General features: G+C 40.0%; 1 protein-coding gene across 2 annotated transcripts; it reads left to right on the top strand.

Annotated features, from left to right (window-relative positions):
* Positions 1–224: 224 nt before the first annotated feature.
* On the top strand, positions 225–21,820 carry stard3nl (STARD3 N-terminal like). Of its 2 annotated transcripts, none has more exons than XM_084058500.1 (9): positions 225–371; positions 12,225–12,672; positions 14,866–14,943; positions 15,493–15,570; positions 15,667–15,720; positions 16,743–16,860; positions 17,913–18,020; positions 19,172–19,227; positions 20,429–21,820. In XM_084058500.1, the coding sequence occupies exons 2-8, from the start codon at positions 12,475–12,477 to the stop codon at positions 19,222–19,224; spliced, it is 687 nt and encodes a 228-aa protein (XP_083914626.1). In that variant the 5' UTR covers positions 225–371; positions 12,225–12,474; the 3' UTR covers positions 19,225–19,227; positions 20,429–21,820. The 2 variants fall into 2 exon arrangements, with proteins under 2 accessions (XP_083914626.1, XP_083914627.1); XM_084058501.1 differs by having other exon boundaries at positions 243–371; positions 12,228–12,672.
* The last annotated feature ends 876 nt before the right edge of the window (positions 21,821–22,696 follow it).

The following is a 22,696-nucleotide window of genomic DNA, read 5'->3' as shown; positions in this document are numbered from 1 at the left end:
TAGATCCCGCCTAATCGTATCCGGTCATTTCCACCCACACATACATGCATGCACATAAACTGTTTCCGTATCTGCCCCAAACCGGATATGCAAACTGCAATGCCAAATCGTCCCCAGTCCAGTCTAATGGGCCGCTGTCTGAAACGTAAATAAAACTACAGTCCCCATAATTCCATGCGCCTGTTTTTGTAACCAACATCCTGTCCGACGCAAAAAACAGATGACTTGTCTACTGTGCTTGTGTGTGTGTGTGATCGTGTACGTATGTGTGTGTGTTTGTGTGTGTGTGGTGCATTGAAACCCATCAGATCTTCCGTGTTTTTATACAAGAAACATTAAAAAACGAGGCCTGTGTCATTGTCTTTCTGAAGGTAAGGAAACGTTCATTGTCTTCTATTATTATTTATTTTTGTCTGCTTAAAAAACAACAGCTGCTGGTTTGTACATGTTTTGTGTTTCTGCTGGTAAACATTGTCTGAAATGAAACTGATTTTGAATTCTTCCACTCGTTGTCACGCATTATTGTTTGTTGAATCATTGCATGATTGCTGATTTAACTCTGAGAATGTACAAATGGAGCCAAATGGAACCGAGAGAGCCCAGTTGGGTCCATTTCGTTACAAACGTGTACACATTCTGACACTGAGGATTTTGACTGTGCAATAATCCATCACACTGATCAGTTATGTATTTGATAAGCTTGTAGATCAGATTTTAAAGGCAATCTCTTCCTCAATCGATGAAGTGATGTGATAACTGTCAGTGTTGCATTGATATGACATCATAAGGCACTGGATGTGATGGCACATAATACTGTACCACCTTGGTGTGCCAGGATGCAGTATTTGATGTTTATTTATTTTCTATTAATAATAACTTCAAAACATAACCTTCACCGGCTTAAGGATGCATTGATTGACACGTACTGTATTTAGATGCTGAGGCTGTAGATGGTGGATATGGTTTTATATTCTTTCATCCTTTTAATTTGTCAAATAGTTTACAACATATTTTTTATGGCTTTGCATCGAAGAACAGAATGTATGTCCCTCCTGTAAGTCTGTCTGTCTGTCTGTCTGTCTGTGTGTGTGTGTGTGTGTGTGTGTGTGTGTGTGTGTGTGTGTGTGTGTGTGTGTGTGTGTGTGTGTGTGTGTGTGTGTGTGTGTGTGTGTTCTCCCATTTTGCCCAAATATGGAGATATGACATCATACACTGTATATGACATCAGTCTTGCGGTCCAAATTTGCAGTGCCACTGCTCCAGACTGGCCTTGGCTTAAACTACTGACTGTACAGGGAAGCCATGCGATTATTAGTAAGGCTGTGTATTGCCAAGCATCTGGTGGTGATATGATACATGGGTCACGATTCAATATATTTTAATATTGTGTATGCATGGTTGGTGATGTATTGCCATTTTATTTTTAATTCCATGAATGCTATTCATGGAAGCCCTTCATTCTCTGCAGTAGTGAGTGACCCATACCTTTGCAAATGAAAAGTATTTCTTTATTTGTCAATTTAGACGGGACACAGCATATTAATAAACAATACAATCAATGTAATGTAAATACACCGAATTTAGCAAAGATGATAATTTACATCCGCTGTTCCCACAAACAACATAACAACAAGCAGACAATAGAGTACATTACATTACACAGGGTAAACAAAGCATGAATTCAAAAACGGTGGTACCAAAAAGTGCAAAGTCTATCTGTTTAAGGCTAAGACTAAAACACATTTTTACTTGGCTCATATGTTATTGCACTAAGAAATTGACTAAAGCCTTATTTATATATAGTTTATTCACAAATAACAGATCTACAAGCTAAAGCGTGAAATGAGGTTAGTGACTGGGTGTTGACCTGATCTGCACCAGTGACACAGTGTCCTGTCCAGCTACTCTATGTTATACATACAGTAGTGTGATTTTGATGAGCACATAAAACAAGCCACGCCTCCCTGTCACGTGAGCTGAACAGTAACTGTTGATCTATTGCCAGCGTTGCCAGATTTTGCGAGAGAAACAAGTAGCTACCTAGGTCTACGAAAACAAGCCCTGGGTCACATGATCTCACACACACACACACACACACACACACACACACACACACACACACACACACACACACACACACACACACACACACACACACACACACACACACACACACACACACACACACACACACACACAGGGTCCTCATTGTGAGCTTGTAGATCGGTACAGAAAACCTCAGGAAAGAAATGAAATATTTGGAATACACAAATCTTGTATGGCGGAGGTCTCTGGCACTAAATATTTCCATGGGGTCTACGGACAAATATTCATTTGGGGGTCCTTGACATGAAAATGTTTCAGAACCACTGGTTTAAACAACATTAGGAATAGGAAGCAAGCCCAAATAAGCAACTACACTTTAGAAACAAGGCCGGAAAACTGCTACCAAATATTTACAAGCAACTTTACAGGAAAAACAAGCTCAAAGTCACTTAAAATAAGTGGACATGGCAACACTGCTTATTTCCTCAAGGAGACGAACAGCCCTGACTGCTTCTAGCTGCTCTGTTTGCTTACCATTATAGAGCGTTTTGGAATACAGGAACTACTTTTATGCAGTTCCTGCATAAAATAAGATAAGACAATAGACAAACAAAGGTCATTAAGCCATGGTGTGTGGAACAAGGGTCATCACAGAGGCAAGGAAACCGTGTGGACAGTGTTTGTTTGTCTGCAGTGTTGTTCTAAAAGCCACAATCACTTTAAAGGAGTACTTCACCCAAAAAACTACCTTTTCCCTATCAATTACTCACCCCATAGAGCCTTGAATTCATTTAGATTTTTTTGTTTTTGTCTCATTCCTGAACCAATAATCTTACAATATTTGACTAATTGATGTTAATAGGAGACCGATCTTAACAAGAGCGAAACCATATCTAAAACATTCTCTTCGAACCTGGAACATCAGTAGGCCTCTCAGTGATTACGCTGTGAGAGTCGTTTTGGAGTCTTGCATTGGTCTCCTACCACAGCACAAATATTGAATTCTTGGCTCTGGAATGTGACAAAAACAAAAAGATCAGTGAGGTGTTCCTTTAATTATCAAATACAACAAGTGTCCAGGGGTGTGTCTGCAGGTTGACGGCGTACAGAGTAGGGTCGGAATCCTTTACTTTGGGATTTTAATGATTTTGGTTCCTTAACGATTCCCCCTTTAACGGAACGATTCCTGTACAAAAATATACATAAATTATATGTAATGTATAGGGCTGAAGTGGGTAAAGTATGTTTTGTGATAATAATCAAAATCTGTAACTTGTAACTAAAGTTTTCAAATAAATGTAGTGGAGTAAAAGTTGGATCCGAGATGTAGTGGGGTAGAAAATTGGAAGTACTCCAGTAAAGTAATAATACTTCAAAAGTGTACTTAAGTACAGTACTTGAGTAAATGTACTTAGTTAATTTACACCACTGCATATGACAATAGATTAATGCAAAAATAATTTTGATTAGCTCAAATAATTCCAATCAGGAGATTATGTAATAATTGTGTAAAGCCTAGTGAGAGACATACTGTGAACAGTAGACTACTGTATAAATACAATGCTATACACATACTGTATGGATTAAATAATATCATTCCAGAACTAAGTACATGTGACTGTGTGGTATGTGGCGTGGTGTAGGGAAGTACAGTGAGAGTCTATAAGTACATTCAGTCTCATGTGTCATTCAGGGGGAAGTTAAATTGGAGACACTGACTGGAAATAGCCAGATTTTGATTTGTGAGATGCTGTATTTAAAAGACCTCTACATCACCTTTATTAATAGTACTTATGTTAGATCAGTAAGTGTTATCTTCTTGGAGGGCCTCAACGTCATTATTAGATTTGAGCGACTTTGAGTACTCAGAAAAGTGTAAATTGTATGTATGTGTTATTAAATGACTCTAAAACACAGTGGATTCATACATACAGTACTGTAAATAATATTGTCATTATGTAATCCAAGGACCTAAATGACTTGCTATTAGGGATGTTAACAATTAGTCTATAATCGATTAATTGACGTTAAGAATTTAAAGAATTTATTATTAAATGTATCGTTTTCCAATTAATTGAAAAAAAAAAAGAACAAATAATCCTTTTAGATTTTTTTTTTTTTTTTTTAGGGCTAGTGAAAGTTACAGCTATATTGTGTGTGACATAAAATGTGATCTTACCACAATCACAGTAATCCTTAATCACATTCCAACATATTCAAGGGCTTTTGTAGAGAAATGAGACAGACTCCAATCACTCCATAGAGCACTCCAGAGGGGAGGTGCGTGTGTCTGTCTTCAGCTGATGCTCGTTGACGCTCGTTAATGTTATATACATCAAGGCAATTATGTTTGTGCACCCATTTTCGGTTTCGGACAAGAATTGACAAAAGATTAATCGATCAATAAGGTTATCAACTATCAATTAATGAATTAGAGTATAGTTAGTATACGTGTATATAAATGGTTCTCAAATTGGGGTCCAGGGACCCTCAGGGTTCCTTGAGGGGGCTCCAATGGGAGCTTTAATGGTCTGTAACTCTTGAGAGCGTACAAATAGAATGAATTTACCCTCTCAGTGTTAAAAAATGAAATAAACGTTTGAGAACCAACTGGTATAGATTTTATAAGCAAGCGTGTGATTTGACGAAAAGCTCGTTTTGTTTAGAAACAAACTCGTCTCATTTAGGCTGAAGCGTGTTGACTGTGTGAACTCCAGTCGGGTCATTTATCGTCTCTGTCGGGTGTAAACCTCATATGTCCAAAACGTACTTTTCAGGATTCAAATTCAAAATCATCAAAAGTAGCAAATCTACAAGCTCAAAACGCGTCGCTTCGCGCCCCGTTTCGAGCTTGCGGATCTGCTACTTTTGATGCTTTTGTGTGACGCTGTAGTGTGATCAAGTAGGGCATTCATTTATGAAAAACCACAAAAAGTTACAATATGGAGTCAATGAAGATAAGAGGTTTCTGTCCGACAGCAACGTTATGACTATGAGAGTGTTGCTTTGAGGCTGTGGTTTGGTGTTCGAGCTACAAGAGGAAGCTGACGGGATGTGAAAGTAGTGTTCTGTTTGTCAACGGAACATGGGTGACAATTCCCATATACACCTTTTGTACAAACTTGTAGATTGGCAATTCATTTTTATTTTTTATGATAGGAAACTAGGCTGACAGGAAATGGAGAGAGAGACGGGGGGTTGACACAGACACACAGCAAAGGCCGCCGGTATCGGGAGTCGAACCCGTGACACACTGTCAAGCTGGATTATCAGCATATGTGGTATACGCCTGGACTGCTAGGCCAGCAGGCGTCCCTAGATCGGCTATTTTTGAATTTTGTGGGACACAATATGATAGTTTGCCCAAATAGATGCCAGTGTTAAAGTGGCACTATGTAACTCTTTTTTTTTTAATGAATCAAAAGTAATGTTGTCCGATCTGTATGGTACAGTATGTTATACAATTGGGGTCATATCTCACCTAGACACAGAATCTGACACAAATTTTGACCTGATGGTCAAGATTCAATTTATCCCCTGAGCAAGCAGGCAGGCTCTATTAGCTCAATGGTAAAGATGTAAGCAGGCAGGAAAACCGGGTTCAAATCCGGGGTAGAAAAGTTACATTTTCTTTGGTGGTCGGTTAACATACATTTGAATTCGGTTGTTAACTTGTGATATTATCAAACACATAAATATCAACCATACTGTATCAGACAGTCTACATGTCCCAAAAGGAAATGCATGTATTTAATTCTGTCTGACCAGAAGCAGAGATAAAACAAATCCCACCGGCCTTAAAAATGAATGAGGTTAGGATATCAAAAGCAGAGGTATGGACCCCTCCCCCAGCTAATCCAACCCCGTGTTAAAGTGTTCAGATTCAGACAGTTCAGCCTTTCAACCTGGTGTCCCTAGTAAAGTTGTCATCCGAGTATCTGTAAATGTAAAAACATTGTTTTTATATGGTATATCTGTAACATATGTAACGGGAACCACTAGTGTGGAAACATGTCGCAGCCTGATAATGGGGCATTTCAATAATCCAGCCTGGAGGTAAAGAAACACTTTTAAGACGGGAGGATGTGCATGTTTTTCTGCATTGTTGGGGCAGAACTGGCTGAGGAGGTAGAGCGGCCGTCTCGCAAATCAGAAAGTTCCCGGTTCGACCCCTGGCCGGCTACTCCCGGCTGCATGTCATAGTGTCCTTGAGCAAGACACTGCATTGCTAACGGCTCTCGATGAGCCGGTTGGTGCCTTGTATGTTTTTTTTCAGCCGTCAGTGTGTGAATGTAACACACATTGTAAAGCGCTTTGGAGAAAGGCACTGTACGCTTTCACTCATGGGCAAAGTGTCTTAGATGCTTCGCAATGGTAAAATAGCAGATCTACAAGCTCACAATCTGGCAGGTCAGCCATTTAGCCATTTTTGCAAGACATCATCGTACAACTAAGTATAAAAGAGATTAAGTGGTGAACATAACCTGTATCAATGCACCCCACTCAACCCCTTTCCATCACAACTTAGAGGTAGGCAGTAAATTAATACTCATCATCATCATCATGCAAGTTATTCAAATCCTCATCATAATTGCATACATTTTGAAATGGCTCCATTCATTTCACTGTTACAGGCACATCATAAAGGTCCTAAACTACCACACACAGTAAGACACTTTAGACGTCCTTCGATGCCGCATAGCACACATTTGGAAATGGCTCCATCCATTCACATGTTAAGAAACATCACAAAAGGTCCTAACTACTACAACAAAAGTAGGACACTTCAGACGTTTTCTTTTTTAGTGCGGCGCATAGCATCTCTGTCCACCCGAGTGCACCTAAGTACCCCTGCCAGCTGACCATACACTGACACATAGGCCCACCGCCTTGTGGGCCTCTGTGCCAGTCATGCTCAACCGCAGCGGTCCAGGTTGCTTCGGTGTGGCCCTGGCCATATCCAAACCACTGCCGCCCCCTGCGGAGGGTAGCAGTGGAGAAGTCAGTTTCTCTGGCAGTGTTCCTGTGCCGCCGCGAAACGCAACCCCACCACCAGCCCGCTCCGATGACTGTGGTGGGACAGTGACTTCTTTCAGCCTCCCCCTCAACTTACTCATGACCCACTGACCAGGCGCGAATGGGTCAGGGGGTTTCAGCTGCTCACACAACTCCGTCCACCCCAGGAACAACTTGTTGCTCTGGATTATGGGACCAGGGCAATAAGAAGCGTTAGGCCACTTTTGAAGGTAGTCAGAAGTTGTAAGGATACACGCGTTGGGCCACCTTTGAAGGTAGTCAGAAGTTGTAAAGAGATGCACACGTACAGTTTTGAACTACTGACCTAACTATTGCTCTCAGAAGGTGAGGCTAGTGGGAGTGTTTGAAATTTGTACAGTTTGAACTACTGACCTAACTATTGCTCTCTTAAAGGTGAGGCTAGTGGGAGTTTGAAGTAGTTTAGACAAATTGTAACCAGCTTGTTGCTCTGGGTTATGGGACCAGGGCAATAAGAACGAAGTGAGGCCACTTTTGAAGGTAGTCAGAAGTAGAGAGACAAGGCGGCGGAGATCACCGTCGGGTAGGCTAGTTTAACATCAGGGGTTTCAATGTTAACTGTATGTGATAGTAGAACAGGATTAGTTGTCAGGGGTTTTCTCTTGATACACAAAGATTAAGAGTCATATATGCTGATATGTTTATTGTTTGTGTGAAAATTCATGTCGGTAATATTGTCATTATTGTTTCTGTGTTTCAATCTTTCTGTAGGTTTAAAACCTGTCTGACTGTCTGTCTGACTGACTGACTGACTGTCTGTCTGTCTGTCTGTCTGTCTGTCTGTCTGTCTGTCTGTCTGTCTGTCTGTCTGTCTGTCTGTCTGACTGCCTGACCTGGTTAGATCTTGTTAGTAGAATGTGAGCCTACTGGCAGGATCGTAGTTGACTAAGATAGTAGTTGACTGGCCGCTTAGCAGCACGATCGGCTGCTGGGTGTGTTAATGTATGTTTGTATTTGTGTTAGTAAATAAAAACCATCAAAGACACAGGTTGGTGTAGGTCTGAGTATTATCTACTTCACACCGATTCAGGGACTCCGGCCTTTTGCGAGGGCCGTTAGCCGACCAGTCGCACAAAGTAGTGTGCGTCGGGTTGAAATAACAGGCACTGTAGAAATGCACCATTAGCCTACCAATTTACCATTTATTTTACGTAGGTGAAAAAACATAAAACATTTATATGTGGGAGTTACAGTAAAGGACATACTGTATCGTTGCTGTCGGGCAGAAACCTCTTATCTCCATATTTTAACTTTTTGTGTTTTTTCTTACTTGATTATACTACAGCATCACACAAAAGCATGAAAAGTAGCAGATCCTCAAGCTCTATTTTTTAGTAACGGTTTTCGACACACGGTTTCCACCCGAACAGAGACGGTATCCAACTTGATACATTTCTTGTGACATGAACAACACTGGCTTATGCATTAGTTATACTTTCCATTCTAAGCTCCCATTAGGATGTTGTATTCTCCCAAATGGCCTGGCCTGCCTTTGACCGTTTTTATATAGGGATGGGCAATATGGCAAAAAATGTCATATCACGTTTCTTTTGAGGCAAGATCACAATCCACGATTGTATCACAATGTATTTTTACAGGTGTGTTTTTAGGATTATTATTTTATTATGATTATTTATAAAATATATGATGATTCATTATATGTATATGATTATTATAAGATTTTATATATATATATATATATATATATATATATATATATATATATATATATATATATATATATATATATATATATATATATATATATGTCCTATATTCTGTGGCTCATGAAAGGTTAGTAAAAATGCTAAAAAATGCTGGCACTGGCTGCAGACTGTTCTGAAAAACTCAAAAACTGGCAGTGAATGAGTTAATTACCAACGCACGATTAACAAAAGTTTTTTGGTTCCTACCCACCTAATGCTACAACAATAATAATAATAATAATAATAATAGTAATAATAGATGTGCATTTGTAGGTTTGCAGCATTCTAGTAATCAGTATTAACCACATGAACCCTGGCGAAAATAACAGATCTACAAGCTCACAACGCGACATTTTGCGACGCGTTGTGGGCTTGTAGGTCTGCTATTTTCTACTGCTGAGCTAATACCAAAAGCCTGTTTGGGTATTGGGGATATATTGCGTTTTGAGCTTCATGCAAGTGGTAATCTGTAGGTTTTCTACCCGACACCAGGGACTACATTTCTCAGTAGAAGAGTAGTCAGACAACCTCCAACCACAGCAGATGTACGAGTTATATTGTATTAACCATCGGCAACCTTTTTGACATGAAGTGCCATGTTTGTATTTTCTTGATAGTCAGTGTGCCATATCAACAATACACGTTTAACTATGACACCACGTCAAAATAAAAGATTTCAAACAGATTTTGATCATCCATGATTTGATCAGGATGTACTGATCATTAGACTCAGAACAATAACCCCACCTAGACCCAGTCAGAGTTTGAATGATTGTAGAATTGGATGTAAGAAAGGATGTAATTTTCATACAGATTTGAGGGTCTTAATTTAATTGACTACATTTAAAAAAATGTTATTTTAAAAGAAAAAATCATCTCTCACACTTATGCAAGTGATCACCTTCTCCTGTGCCAAAGTCGGCACGCGTACCTAATGTTGCTGCTTCAAATCAATATGATTATTTAGAACTTGCTATTTTATGCACGCCACCATATATACCGTATATATAAAACGAGGTATAATATGGGGCTTGAGTGGTTAATGTGACTAATCGATTTAGTTGACTATAAAGAAATCTATTAGATTAGATTGTGACGATTCGTTGATAAGGGAAAAAAAAACCTGCTGCTCAATTATTCGATTAACCTGAGCAAGATTAAGTAGGAAAGGAAGGAGTTCCACCGCACATCAAACAATCTTGCACCAGACCTGTGGTTAATTAAGTCGGGTCAGAGGTTCTAAATGTCGGTTTCGATATATTTTTGGTTAATTACCCAGCCCCAGCTTCAGCCAGCATCATTAACCCATTAAGACCTGAGGCTGATTCTAAAAATGTCTTCTGAATCCTAACAGTTTTCTGAAAAACGTATGTTGCTATATCAGTAGTGCTCAAACTTTTTCATGTCAAGGACTACCTATTGGGCCACAAACCCCCCATCTCAAAACATACATTTACATTACTTTTTTTTTTAGCAGATCTACAAGCTCATAGCGCGGCACAAAGCTATGAGTTTGTATATCTGCTATTTTTGAGTAGTCAAAGTATAAAAAAAGTGGTTAAAATCTGAAATTTCACAGATGATTTCCCTGGTTTAATGGGTTGAGGCAACTCAACAAGTCTCAAAGCACTGAGCCGAAGTGAGCAGTGAAGTGTTGACTATCTAAATCACAAGACCACGGCCCATTGTGGAGCTCACATGGTCTGGTGGGGTCACAATAGGCCTGGATCTACAAAGGCACACAAGTATGCACTTTCACACCAAAGTGCAGAAGCTCAACTGAGGACACAATGTGCCTGTTGCTCACTGTGGTGCCGTTGCCATTTTCTGACATATTATCATTGCAATATGTACAAACTATGCAAAAAGTGATGGATTATCTTTTAATTGACTGTATCTGTACTTGGGTGCACTCATTTACCAGTACAGAGACACATTCTATACCCTAAACGTTCAACCTGTCGTCCCTGTTCTATGCATGTCATTATGCTGTAGGTGAAAAATGAAAATATGTTTTATTTTGTGCTTACTTAAACCCTCAATAAAATACGTAAACTTTATTGTTGGCTTCGGTACATGGTCTGCTCTTTTTTACTTGTACACCAAACCTCTTTGGTGTACAATGAGAAAAAAAGTGGAAATAGACAATGTACAAGCTCTCTCGTTGTGAGCTTGTAGATCTGCTAGTTCCACTGTTTTTGAAAAATGTTTTAAATGTTTGAGCATTTTTCAACATGGAAACGATTATGGATTATGTCGATTATGCAAAACATAATTGTGATTTATCTCAAACAATTGCGACTAGAGGATTATGTAATAATTGTGACAGACCTACTGTAACTGTCCAGAATCGTTTCCCCATAGAGTTTAGGAGCCTACAGTAGGTCTGTGCTGAGTTAATGTTTAGTCCGTTACTGTTGCAATGTGCCAGTTTCCTGCTGCTGGAATGTTTGATAGGGCCATATAAAACATATAAAACAGATGACCGCACACAGGAAGTTTGATCCTGACATACAGTAGCTCTCTAAATACCGACCCAGCCGTCTGTGGTACTGCAGCTGATTTGAATAGAATTCAGTTCTGTAACTTAAGTATTCAGGTATTTTATGACACTTCAATGTATTCAGAACTCTCTTTGCAATCTTTGATGGGGCTGAAATGGGATTAAATTAGCTGTACATGTAGCAGTAGCTATGTCTTTGAAGAGTTTGACTTGTAGCCAGGTGGAAAATACATGTATGCTTCTGGGAACTTTTAAAAACATCTTATGCCATCCAGATTCAGATCTGGTTTATGGCAGTATTGTTTATAAATGATAATTGTGAAACATTGCGTAGAGCATAAGAATGCAGGAATCATAATTTGGAATCAAAAACACACTTCGAGATACTTCAATTAATCTTTGATTGATTGATTGAATATTTTATTAGGCAAAAAATGTAAACATCACAATTACATTGATAATACTTTGTCTAAAAAGGTCCGTCCAAAAATTCATTTTCAGTTCATAGACATATATAGTAGCAACCAAACAGTATCAAAAAATTATCGATATAATAATGGCAATATAATAAGTCAAATTTACTCAAACAAACAAATTCATGCAAACTCATGTCAAGGACCTTGTATGTATTCGGCCGCAGGCCCCCATCTGAAAATATGGCGCATACAAGATTTGTGTTGTTAAAATGTTGAGCTTGTAGATCTGCTAAGCTATTTTAAAATAGCTGATGTATATAAGGGTTAAAGCGGTTAAACTGATGTCCCTAGGGGTCCCCAGACCCCACTTTGAGAACCACTGGCATAAAAGAAAGGGACTTCTAAACAAACTCGTTGCCAACACATCTCTACTACAGTTGACAAAGAAAAATACTGATTCAAAAATAATTTCTCCTTTTTCTGTTTTCTTTTTTTCAGCAGCAGTGATGTCAACCTCCTCCAGGGGGCGTGGTCATATCCACTAAGTGGGCGTGCCTTCTCCTGAGGGAAACAGTACGGTAGGCGGGGTTCCAATGCCAGCCAGTAACCGATGACTCCACCCCATTGACATTGTGGGACAAAGCTCCACCCACAGAACCCCTCCTGAATATTAAGCAGTAGGCGGAGCCAACCGGCCCTGTGTGTGTGTGTGTGTGTGTGTGTGTAGAGGGAGTGGGCGTGGTCAGTGATGGACAGCCGGTGCAGTAGCAGTGCTAGTTCGCGGCTCACAGGCAGGGAGGCGGGGTCTGTGACCACACCCGTGTCGGCCCGGCTGGAGTCGTACGAGGGAGAGAAGAAATGCATCTCTGACGTCCGACGCACCTTCTGTCTGTTTGTGACCTTTGACCTGCTCTTCATCACCCTGCTCTGGATCATAGAGCTCAATGTAAGACACGGGGAAAAATGTACACTGGTCAGAATCATTAATGAAATAATAAGGATATTTTCATTGAAATGTTTTCATTTGAAAGAATGAAATTGGGCTTAACACATTCCACGCCAGAGTTTAATATCATAATGTACTCACCAGTGCCAGCGATTTATTTATTTATTTATTTATTTTTTTACGTCGCCACAGACCTCGCTAAATACCTTTTTAAGATCGCGCGTTAAACTGTTTGTAGACACACAGGGTAGCTGTGTGAGTGGCCCAGAGAAGACCGTTTCAATCGGCGACATTCCATTTTGCAGTAGTCGCGGTTTATGTTAAACAGCGTTCAGGGAGGAGAAAAAAACGCCGAGATAATGGCGGATCAGGGGAAGATTTAGAGCGACGGCGGGTGGGAACGAAAATCTCCGGATACGGACATTTCCATATCCGTGTGTGCTACAATGAAATGTGTCACTGCGAGGGAGGCCTACAATGAAATGTGTATGAATAATACAGGTGTGTGCCTTGGGCATAAAAGTTCATCCTAACGGAGGGTCCCTCTAGTACCCCACTTTGAGAACCACTGTTTTAGAAGGTCCTTAAGACCGGGAACGCATCTGTGTAACCACTTCAACCATTATTTTATACTTTGGCCATTCAAAAATAGCAGATATACAAGCTCATATAGCACCGAGTGCCGCGCTATGAGCTTGTAGATCTGCTACTTTTGAAAAATCTTGAACATTTTTGCAAATCTTTGAAAATAAATAAATAAATATATATATATATATATATATATATATCGTTTTTAACTCAAATCTTTGCTTCTGGGGGTTCCCTGGAACAACATACTTTGAGATGGGGGGTCTGCTGCCAAATACATATCATTTTGGTGGCCCTTGACATGAAAAGGTTTGAGAGCCACTGATTATAGCAATCTAAGTTTTTTTCAAAAAATTAGAAGACATTTGTAGAACCCCTAGAAGCAAAGATTTGAGTTACAAATGTTCGCTTTAAAAATATATATATATATTCAAAGATTTGCATAAGACTTTTCAAAAAATAGCAGTGCCGTGCTATGAGCCTGGATATCTGCTATTTTTTAACACATCGGGTGCCAAACACGGTCTGAACCGTGTGTTTACATAGTGGCGGTTCCGAAGCTTCGGTGCCGAACACGGTCTGAACCGTGAGTTTAGTCTTTTTGTTTTTTTCGCTTTTCTCCGCGCGGGCGGGGCTAGAGCAGCTCTGGGAGCACCCATTGTAATCCTGCGAAGGAAGTGCCAGATCGCTCACCGGAAACATTTTTTTCCCCCCCATCCGCTTCCTGTCTATTTCCTACTTTGAAACGCCTATATCTCCGAATCTGTTTCCTGTGGGGAAAACCGGTCATGCACGACCCCCCCCCCCGTTGTAACTCGGCAGGGTAATGTTATGGTTCCAGCCTGTAGCCAGGCTCATGGCACAACATGAATCGATGCTTTTTTTTGCGTGGATTTGCTTGTAACGCACACGGAAACTTTAAACAGCAAAGCGCAGTCAATGGGGAGAATGCTGGCACCCACGGTAAGTTGTTATGAAAAAATGCTGGCACCCGATGTGTTAATAGCCAAAGTATAAGATAATGGTTAAAGTGGTTAAAATCGAAAATGACAGATGCTTTCCCGGTCTTAATGGGTTAACACATCGGGGAGTGGTGTCTTCGTGCCATTAATTTACCCCAAATATATATTTTCAGAACTGTTTGTGTCATGAGTACAGCCACACAGAACGTGAATATTACACAGCGATAAAGCAACATCCTTTTTATTCGCAACAGGGTTGACATTTCACTGTAAATAAAGGCATCAACCTGTATGAATGATGAAATACTCGCCGGTGCATTTTCTGATGGTTTATTTGAATCGTCACACTCTCGTGGCGTAAAGGCCTTTACTGTTTTATTTAACAGTTTATTTAACATTTTTGACATGCCCAAAATAGGGACACAAGGTTGCAAGTGGTTAAACTGACACAATAATCTCATGAATTTAATTTGAATTGAAATGACATACATTCATACAGATAAGCAGAAATGGATGATTTATACACTCTCAAGAGTTATGAGAGTCCATGAAATGAAAATGTTTGACAACAACCACTGTTTTAAGACCCTGTATTGGTGCTTCAATGAGAACGAGTGTGATTGAAGGTGTTGTCTTCATGCAGGTGAATGGAGGCATTGAGAAACAGCTCAACAAGGAGGTGCTAGAATATGACTACCATGCTTCCTTCTTTGACATATTTGTAAGTTACGTCTCTTATTTATGTCACATGTGTTTCATATGTATGTCTTATTCTTCATAAATATTGTGCTGCATATCATCGTCATGTCGGGTGAAAACCTTATATGTCCAAAACTTAGTTTTCAGGATTCTAATTCAGATCTACAAGCTTTAAAAGAATATTTTTCTTTTTTGGAAAAGAATGCTCAGAACCCAAGATATAGTGATCCGAAGATTTGCTCCTCCATTCACTTCTTGTTTAACTTATTACTGAAAAAGGCTGTATCTCGGCTCCTGAGCACTTTTTCTTTACTTTAAAAAAATAGCTGGCACAGTAGCAACATGTTTTTTTTATTTCATTGGCACTGAGAGAGTTAATTTACGAAAAAAACACAAAAAGTCAGAATATGGTTTCTGCCCGACAGCAACGATTTGTGTCAGATATGCTGACTTTTGTAACGTTTCTTGACTTTCCTCCTTCCATCTTCTCCATTTCCCATTCCATCTTCTCCTCTCCTCTCCTCTCCTCTCCTCTCCTCTCCTCTCCTCTCCTCTCCTCTCCTCTCCCCAGCTCCTGGCAGTGTTCAGGTTTGCGTCTCTCATCCTGGCTTATGGAGTGTGTAAACTACGCCACTGGTGGCCCATAGCAGTATGTTTACTGTTACTTTCAACGCTATCGCATTTTTAAATCATTTGTGGATGTTTCTTTTTTTGTGTGTTGACATTGTGTGTGTTGTGTTAACAGATCACTACTGCAGTCAGCAGTGGCTTCCTGATCGTAAAGGTCATTGTGTCAAAGGTGGGTGTCATTTTATTTGTACAAAGGTTGAATTCAAACACTTACCGTGTTTTTAAGCAATTTTATTCATATTTAATTTGAAGATGTATGTAGCACTTCAAATGCAATGTACATCAAATTCGGAAGAAAACCTTTTGTCACAGATTTAACTGTCTTTTTTTTGTTTTAAAGGACCCCTTCCTATAAAAAAAAAAGTGCTTAACCCGTGCTTGTATAATCTGATCCTAGGTCAGCCTTAATCATCACTGAAGTTACACAGCACTTTGTACACACAAATCTCTTGATCAGCGCTAATCATGGGAGTTCTCGGATCCACTCGGGTATTGCAAATAGAATAGAAAAAGACCCTGGACCTGTAATAGAATGGGGGACCCAACCCGGACCCAATAGATCAGTGGTTCTCGGGGTCCAGGGACCCCCAGGGTCTAGGCGAGGGTCCCCAGCAAAAGGAGGAACAGTTTAAACACTTACGCCCTATGTTATTTTTCAGCTATTCGAAAAGCTTAGGGTTCTTCTCTTAAGGGCGTCCGACGTCCGTGGCACCAAATCGTTTCAAAATGGGTCCGCTGCCAAATACATATCAATTTGGGTGTCCTTGACATAACAATTGAGAATCACGTTGAGAACCTGCCCCAAAACCCCACAAGCTCACAACGTGTAACATCTTATCGCGTTGTGTGCTTGTAGATCGGCGTTTTTTGAAAGGTTTTGACAAATCTTGACAACTCCTGGTACAACATCTTTTCAAATGGGGTTCTGCGGCCAAATACTTGCCGTCGTGGTGCAAACGTCAAAATCTATTTCTTTACAGGATTCAAATGCGAAAATAGCAGATCTACAAGCTCAAAACGCGCCGCATAAATGGTCTATTTTTGTGTGACGCTGTAGCATGACAAAGTAGGATATTATTTTATGGAATGGAGAAGGAAAAAAGAAACATAAAAAGTTAAATCATGGAGATATGAGGTTTCTGCCCGACAGCGACGATATCAATCTTGTCCTTCATTGTCCCCTGCCCCCAGCTCCTTTCCCAGGGTGCATTTGGGTACCTGCTCCCCATCATCTCCTTCGTCCTGGCCTGGATAGAAACATGGCTGCTGGACTTCAAGGTGCTGCCTCAGGAGGCCGAGGACGAGAACAGTGAGTCATGGGTTTCATAATGTCACAGTATACAGTATAGGTCACAGGTCAGCTGCTGTGGGTTTTAACCAGTGTTGATTTTGGCAGCAAATTTTGATTTAGTTTTTGTCATATTTTAGTCACCTGAAATGTTTTAGTTTTAGTCTAGTTTAAGTTGACTAAATAGTCGACTAAATCTACAGTTGATTTAATCGACTAAAATGTATTTCGGCGATGCCGTCGTAACGGCTGATTGTACACCTGGTTGCGTGCTGAAAATAGCCGATCTACAAGCTCACAACGCATCGCAGTGCGACGCGTTGTGAGCTTGTAGATCGGCTATTTTCAGACCGCAACACCCGAGCGCAACCAAACATAAAATGACTTCTAACTATTTTCCATTGCCCATTTATTCCACTGTATTTTTTTTTTAACCCATTAACACCGGGAACACATCTGTGTGTCATTTTAAGATTTCTTTGGCAATTCAAAAAATTGCAGATATACAAGGTATATCATAGCGACCGAGTTCCGTGCCATCTTGTGCATCTGTTATTTTTGAAAAATCGTGCAAATGTGTGCAAATATTTGAATATGTACATTTTTAACGAATATTTGTAACTCAAATCTTGCTCCTGGGGGTCCCTGGAACAAAGCTTTTTTCATGTCAAGGACCCCCAAAATGATATGTTTGGCCGCGGACCCCCATCTCAAAATATGTTGTTCCAGGGACCCCCCCCCAGGAGCAAAGACTTGAGTAAAAAATATCTTAGAATATTACTATTCTAAGATTTGCATACATTTTCACGGTTTAAAAAAAAATAGATCTACAAGCTCATAGCGTAGATCTACTCTACGAGCTTGTAGATCTTCAATTTTTGAATAGCCAAAGTATAAAAATAATGGTTAAAGTGGTTACACAGATGCGTTCCCGGTCTTAATGGGCGAAAAGAAACTACTACTAAAATCCATTATTTTATAAAAACGTTTTTTTTTTTTTTTTTAATAATCATTTAAATTGATTAGTTAGAGTAAGAATTTTTAGTCCTAATGAGGATGTAATTGTCTTGCAGGGTATCTGTCCATCTTGGACAGATCCACAGAGAGAGCTCCTCTGATGCTACCTGGGGCAGGTCCCATGTCGGACGGACAGTTCTACTCCCCTCCAGAGTCTGCAGCAGGTCACTGCAATAAAACCCTATATCACAATTGAGTGTCCTTTTCTTTTTCAATAGGCTCTATGCACAGCAGCCATATTGGAAAGAAATTGGGCCTCTTCTTACTTCCTTCACAGGTGTTACCAATGATACTAATGAAGGCTCTGTTCCATTCTGGTCAGGGTGCTGATATCGTGCATGTTGGCTCACTAGAAACACTCCATTTTGGTTCACAAATGGCCCCTTATGGTGGGTGTGTAACTCTGAGAGTGTACAAATGGAACCAAATGGACCCTTACGGGTCCATTTGGTTCCATTTGTACACTCTCAGAGTTATGGGGGTCCTTGAACATAAGACAGGTGCTCCTTCCATTCCGACATCTCGCTACTCCGACTAGTGGCTTCCGCGTGCGGTTAGGGTTAGGGTTAGGTATAGGGTTCGTTATCGTCGGAAAGGCGACATGTCGGAAAGGCGACATGCACCCACATAAGACAACCACTATGCCACACTAAATGGAACAGAGCCTTAATTAGTATTATTGGTAACACCTGTAGAGGAAGTAAGGCAGATATGGCTGCAGTGCATAGAGCCTATTTTAAAACGATGTCAGGTAGTCTACTCTCCGCTGTACTTTGCTTTTACTTAATTTTCGACACGTGGAAAAGTTTAACAGACAGAAGGAGGGAATGAGCAAGCTAAGGAGGACATTGTAGGTCTAATCAGTGGTGTAAAGTAACTAAGCACATTCTTTTACTTTACTGGAGTATTTCCAATTGCCTACTCCACTACATTTCGGAGGCAAACATTGTACTTTTGTTTTTTGTTTTTGTACTGTAAGTAAAACATTTGAGTACTTTTTCCACCACTGGGTCTGATCCAGTTGGCTGATGACGGGTAGAAAATGGGTCTCAAACTTGTGGGGAGAATGCCTCTTTTATGTGTGCATGTAACATCTAATTACAAGTACTCTAGTATAGTACTTAGTTAGTGTTCTTTGTGAGCAAAGAAAACAGGATAATCTCACCAGATAATCACTCCACATAAAGCTTGAATGGTTAACACACCTCTGGATAGTCTGGAGGGGTGTTTAAACCCTAAATCTCCCTGAGCCAGCCTTATTAGACTGGTTAGACTGGCTGGATGTGTCTTCTCATGACTCATGTTTCATTTTCAGATTCTGATGAGGAGCTTGATGATAAATACGATCCAGAAAAAGCGCTCATTTAACAGGTATGTTCTCTGGTAATGATATTTACAGTTCATAATGGTAGTGGCCTACATTACGATATTTATAATTCATAATAGTATGGGATTATGAGATGTATAGTTCATGACATAGTACAGTATGCCATTTTGACATCATGATACCATTTTATTTTAAGACAATCTTATTCGAAACTGTGTCACACAGGTTAGAAAAACCAAAGCATCAGATTAGAAGGGTCATCCAAAATGACCGTGACCATAACACACCTTATTGCCTATTTTGGCAAGTGTTCAGCCCCAGAATAGGGTCGCTACTAGGGTTCATGTGGTTGGTATTTTTGAGCGGTGTAGCCGCTCCTATAAGTGGGGTTGGGACACGTCATTAGTACACCCTTCGCTGTGCTGTGATTGGCTCATTAGCACACCCCTCTACATTAGTACACCCCTAGCTGTACTGTGATTGGCTGACTCTATTGGCTGACTATTCAGCACTGTGATTGGCTAGCGAGACACATGATGAAATGAATAACCTATAAATGGGACTATGCACTTAAAAAAAAACACTTTTTTTTAAGTGAGCTTCCATCACTGTGATGACCACACCGCTCACTTCACACTGGGTGGGATTTTTTTGTTTAAAATGAAAGATGTTTTTTTTGTAAAAAAGCTTTATATTCTGATAGTAATCATTGCTATAGAGTATTTGTTCAGTAACAGGGGTCTCCCTGTCTCTTCAGGTCTATCCACCTATTTCCCTAGGGAGCTTCCTGGGATTCATTTGAGCGGTCAATGTCAATCGATAATATTGTGTGAATACAACCTGAAGAGCCGAACCTAAGCAAATAAATGATACCCATAATTTGTGTTAGGCGGCAGGCCTCATGGGACACTGGAAACAGCTGGCTAACCACAAGAAATGGAATCAGTTTAATCCAAAACGCATTTATCAGCTTCAAATGTTCTAGTGCTCTAGTTCCAATTTTGTCTGCTAATTGTTTTTGTTTCATCACTTCCAATTTCACTTGTTTATCCTGTGTCCTTTCTCTGTCCTCATTTGATAAAATTGGTATCCTGACCTGAATAATGTATTTTCTGTTTACTAAAGAGCTGAAGAGACGGAGAGCCCCCTGTTACTGAGCAAACACTCTATAGCAATGATTACCGTTAGAATATAGAGCTATTTAACACTTATTGAGCAACATTTTAATGTTTTGTATTTCCTTAGAGGACCGGCGACTTTGAGCGACAGCAGCCTAAGTCAACTCCTGTGCCGCAGCCAGTGCGATATGCTTAAGAAGGTTTATTTTGCCTTATGGACGCCATCTCCCATATGTCCCCTCTGCGTTCACATCCATCCATGCACACCTGGGTTTACAGCCTGTTGATGGCCATTGACATCGGCCTCGGAACCATGGACCATGTAGTCGGCTGGTATTCCCCGCTGGGATCGGATGGCGAGAAAATGAAATTTCAACAAAATGACTTATTTTATTATGATTTTCAAGTTTACTATTAATACACCAGATGTCTTTTTTTTTTTGATTCAATATTTCTTTGTTTTTTTTGTTTTGTTTTGTTTTATTATTGCTAGTGTTTTCAAAGACACCGAATTGCACCGTTACCAGATGAGCAATTAGCATCAATTATCAGTATTTGGCCCCAGAAATCATACAATTGTACATGTTATACACTGTACGTGGTCGACCCAAATTCATATCCTTCCATGCATGTCTTTAGGTATTAATATGGGAATTGTTTTTATAAATACTTCCGTTGTTTATTCAAATGCTACTATTGAGTTAAAAGACATCAATGTTTACCTTTTTTTCCTCTGATATCCAGTAGCTACTTGTGATTGAAGGAACTTCAACTTCGGATCCACTCGGGTATCACACATAACGATAAAAAAAATCGGTAATCGTTTTTTGGAAAAATGTTGACGCATCTACTCTTATTGGGGTCCCTGGCACAAAATTGTTCCAGCCAAATGGCCAAATGACATCAATTTGGGGGTCCTTTGAACCACAGTAGACCAGAATTATACATGGACTCGTATAGTGTCTTGTGCTTTCGGTTCGGGTGTACCTGTGAACTCAGACAAGGGAGACTGTTTCTGAGTCAACAAAGAAGGCAGAAGGTTTTGCACGTGAGGTTTCAAAAGGCCACTCGAATCTCTCATTGTATCAAGATGAACTGTTTGCTTTCACACAGTTCTGGGCAAAAGAAAACAAGTTGACATCTGTCAGGCCTTTAAAGGTATAGAAAATATGAAGAAAAAAAAGTACAAATTAGAAATGTTAAAATTAACCGTAGTACTGCAAGTCGCTTGGTCAGGTTGCGTAGTATTGTACATTAGCCTTCTGACAAAAAAAGTGTAAAAAGAAATGAGCAACTGAGCTTTGAAAAAGTGTGTACTTTTATAAAGGAACATGTTTCATAACCCTGTACACTGTATTAATAACTGTGCTTTAAAAATGCTGCTTGAGAAGGGAGGGGCACAGTCACATCTTCTGAGTTTTACTGTGACGTTCAAATGAGAACGCTGGGGGCGGGGGGGACAAATCAATTCTGTATAAAGTACTGTAATGCATGCCTTGCAAACCCAATGATTTTGTGTTTTTATGATAATCTTGTCTTTAAAACGGAAAATATATTAAAACTGAAATAAGAATGTTTGCAATGGGCTGTTTTTTTGTTCACTGGATTTGGAGGAGTTATACTGCCTCCCTGAGGCGAACAGCAGACACTGCACTTTTACTGTATCTCACAAATCTGGCCCCAGAAATACATGTTATACATGGCTGACCCAAATACATTATGCTTGTCTTAAGGTATTAATACGAGACATTTTAAGCCCCAGTGGAGTGAGGTGTGCACCAGCCTTCTTTTCATGGCGACTGACGGGGACTGACGAGGACCGACGGGGACTGATGGCTGAATAAAAACACTTGTGCCACGGAAGGGTCTTTATACAGCACTATATGTGCGAGTGTTTCTCGTTACTACGTTTTTTTCCTGCCTGTTATCTTCCTTCCTAGTCTGTCTGCAATAGTCCAAGTCGAGTCTCAAGTCCAAGTCTCAGGTCCACACCTCTGCTTCTAAATACTCGGTTTCAACCTGTCATGGATCAGTTCTAGGTGAAAGTGTTTTTTTGAGGTCCCAAAATCTTCCGTCGACTTCCATTATAAATCTCTGAACTTTTAAAACAATGAAACATTTCGAAGATCCCTTTTCAGGCAAAAATGTCCATATTAGGATGAACATTTTAAAGTTTGAATGGGGTTTCTATTCTATATATGACATTTTGAATCTTTACAGTCAGTTCACCTTCTTTTGGGTCTTGAGTCGAACCAATTACTCCCGCGGAGACATCAAATTTCTCTTTTGGGCCTTGAGTCCCAAGACTCAAGGCCCAAAAGAGAAATTTGATGTCTCCGCGGGAGTAATTGGTTTGACTCAAGACTCTTTTGGGTCTTGAGTCTTGGGAAAGAAA

This window comes from Gymnoscopelus microlampas (assembly GCF_963454915.1).
Source record: "Gymnoscopelus microlampas genome assembly, chromosome: 5".
Taxonomy (NCBI): Eukaryota; Metazoa; Chordata; class Actinopteri; order Myctophiformes; family Myctophidae; genus Gymnoscopelus; species Gymnoscopelus microlampas.
This window is presented reverse-complemented; position numbering and strand designations above follow the sequence as displayed.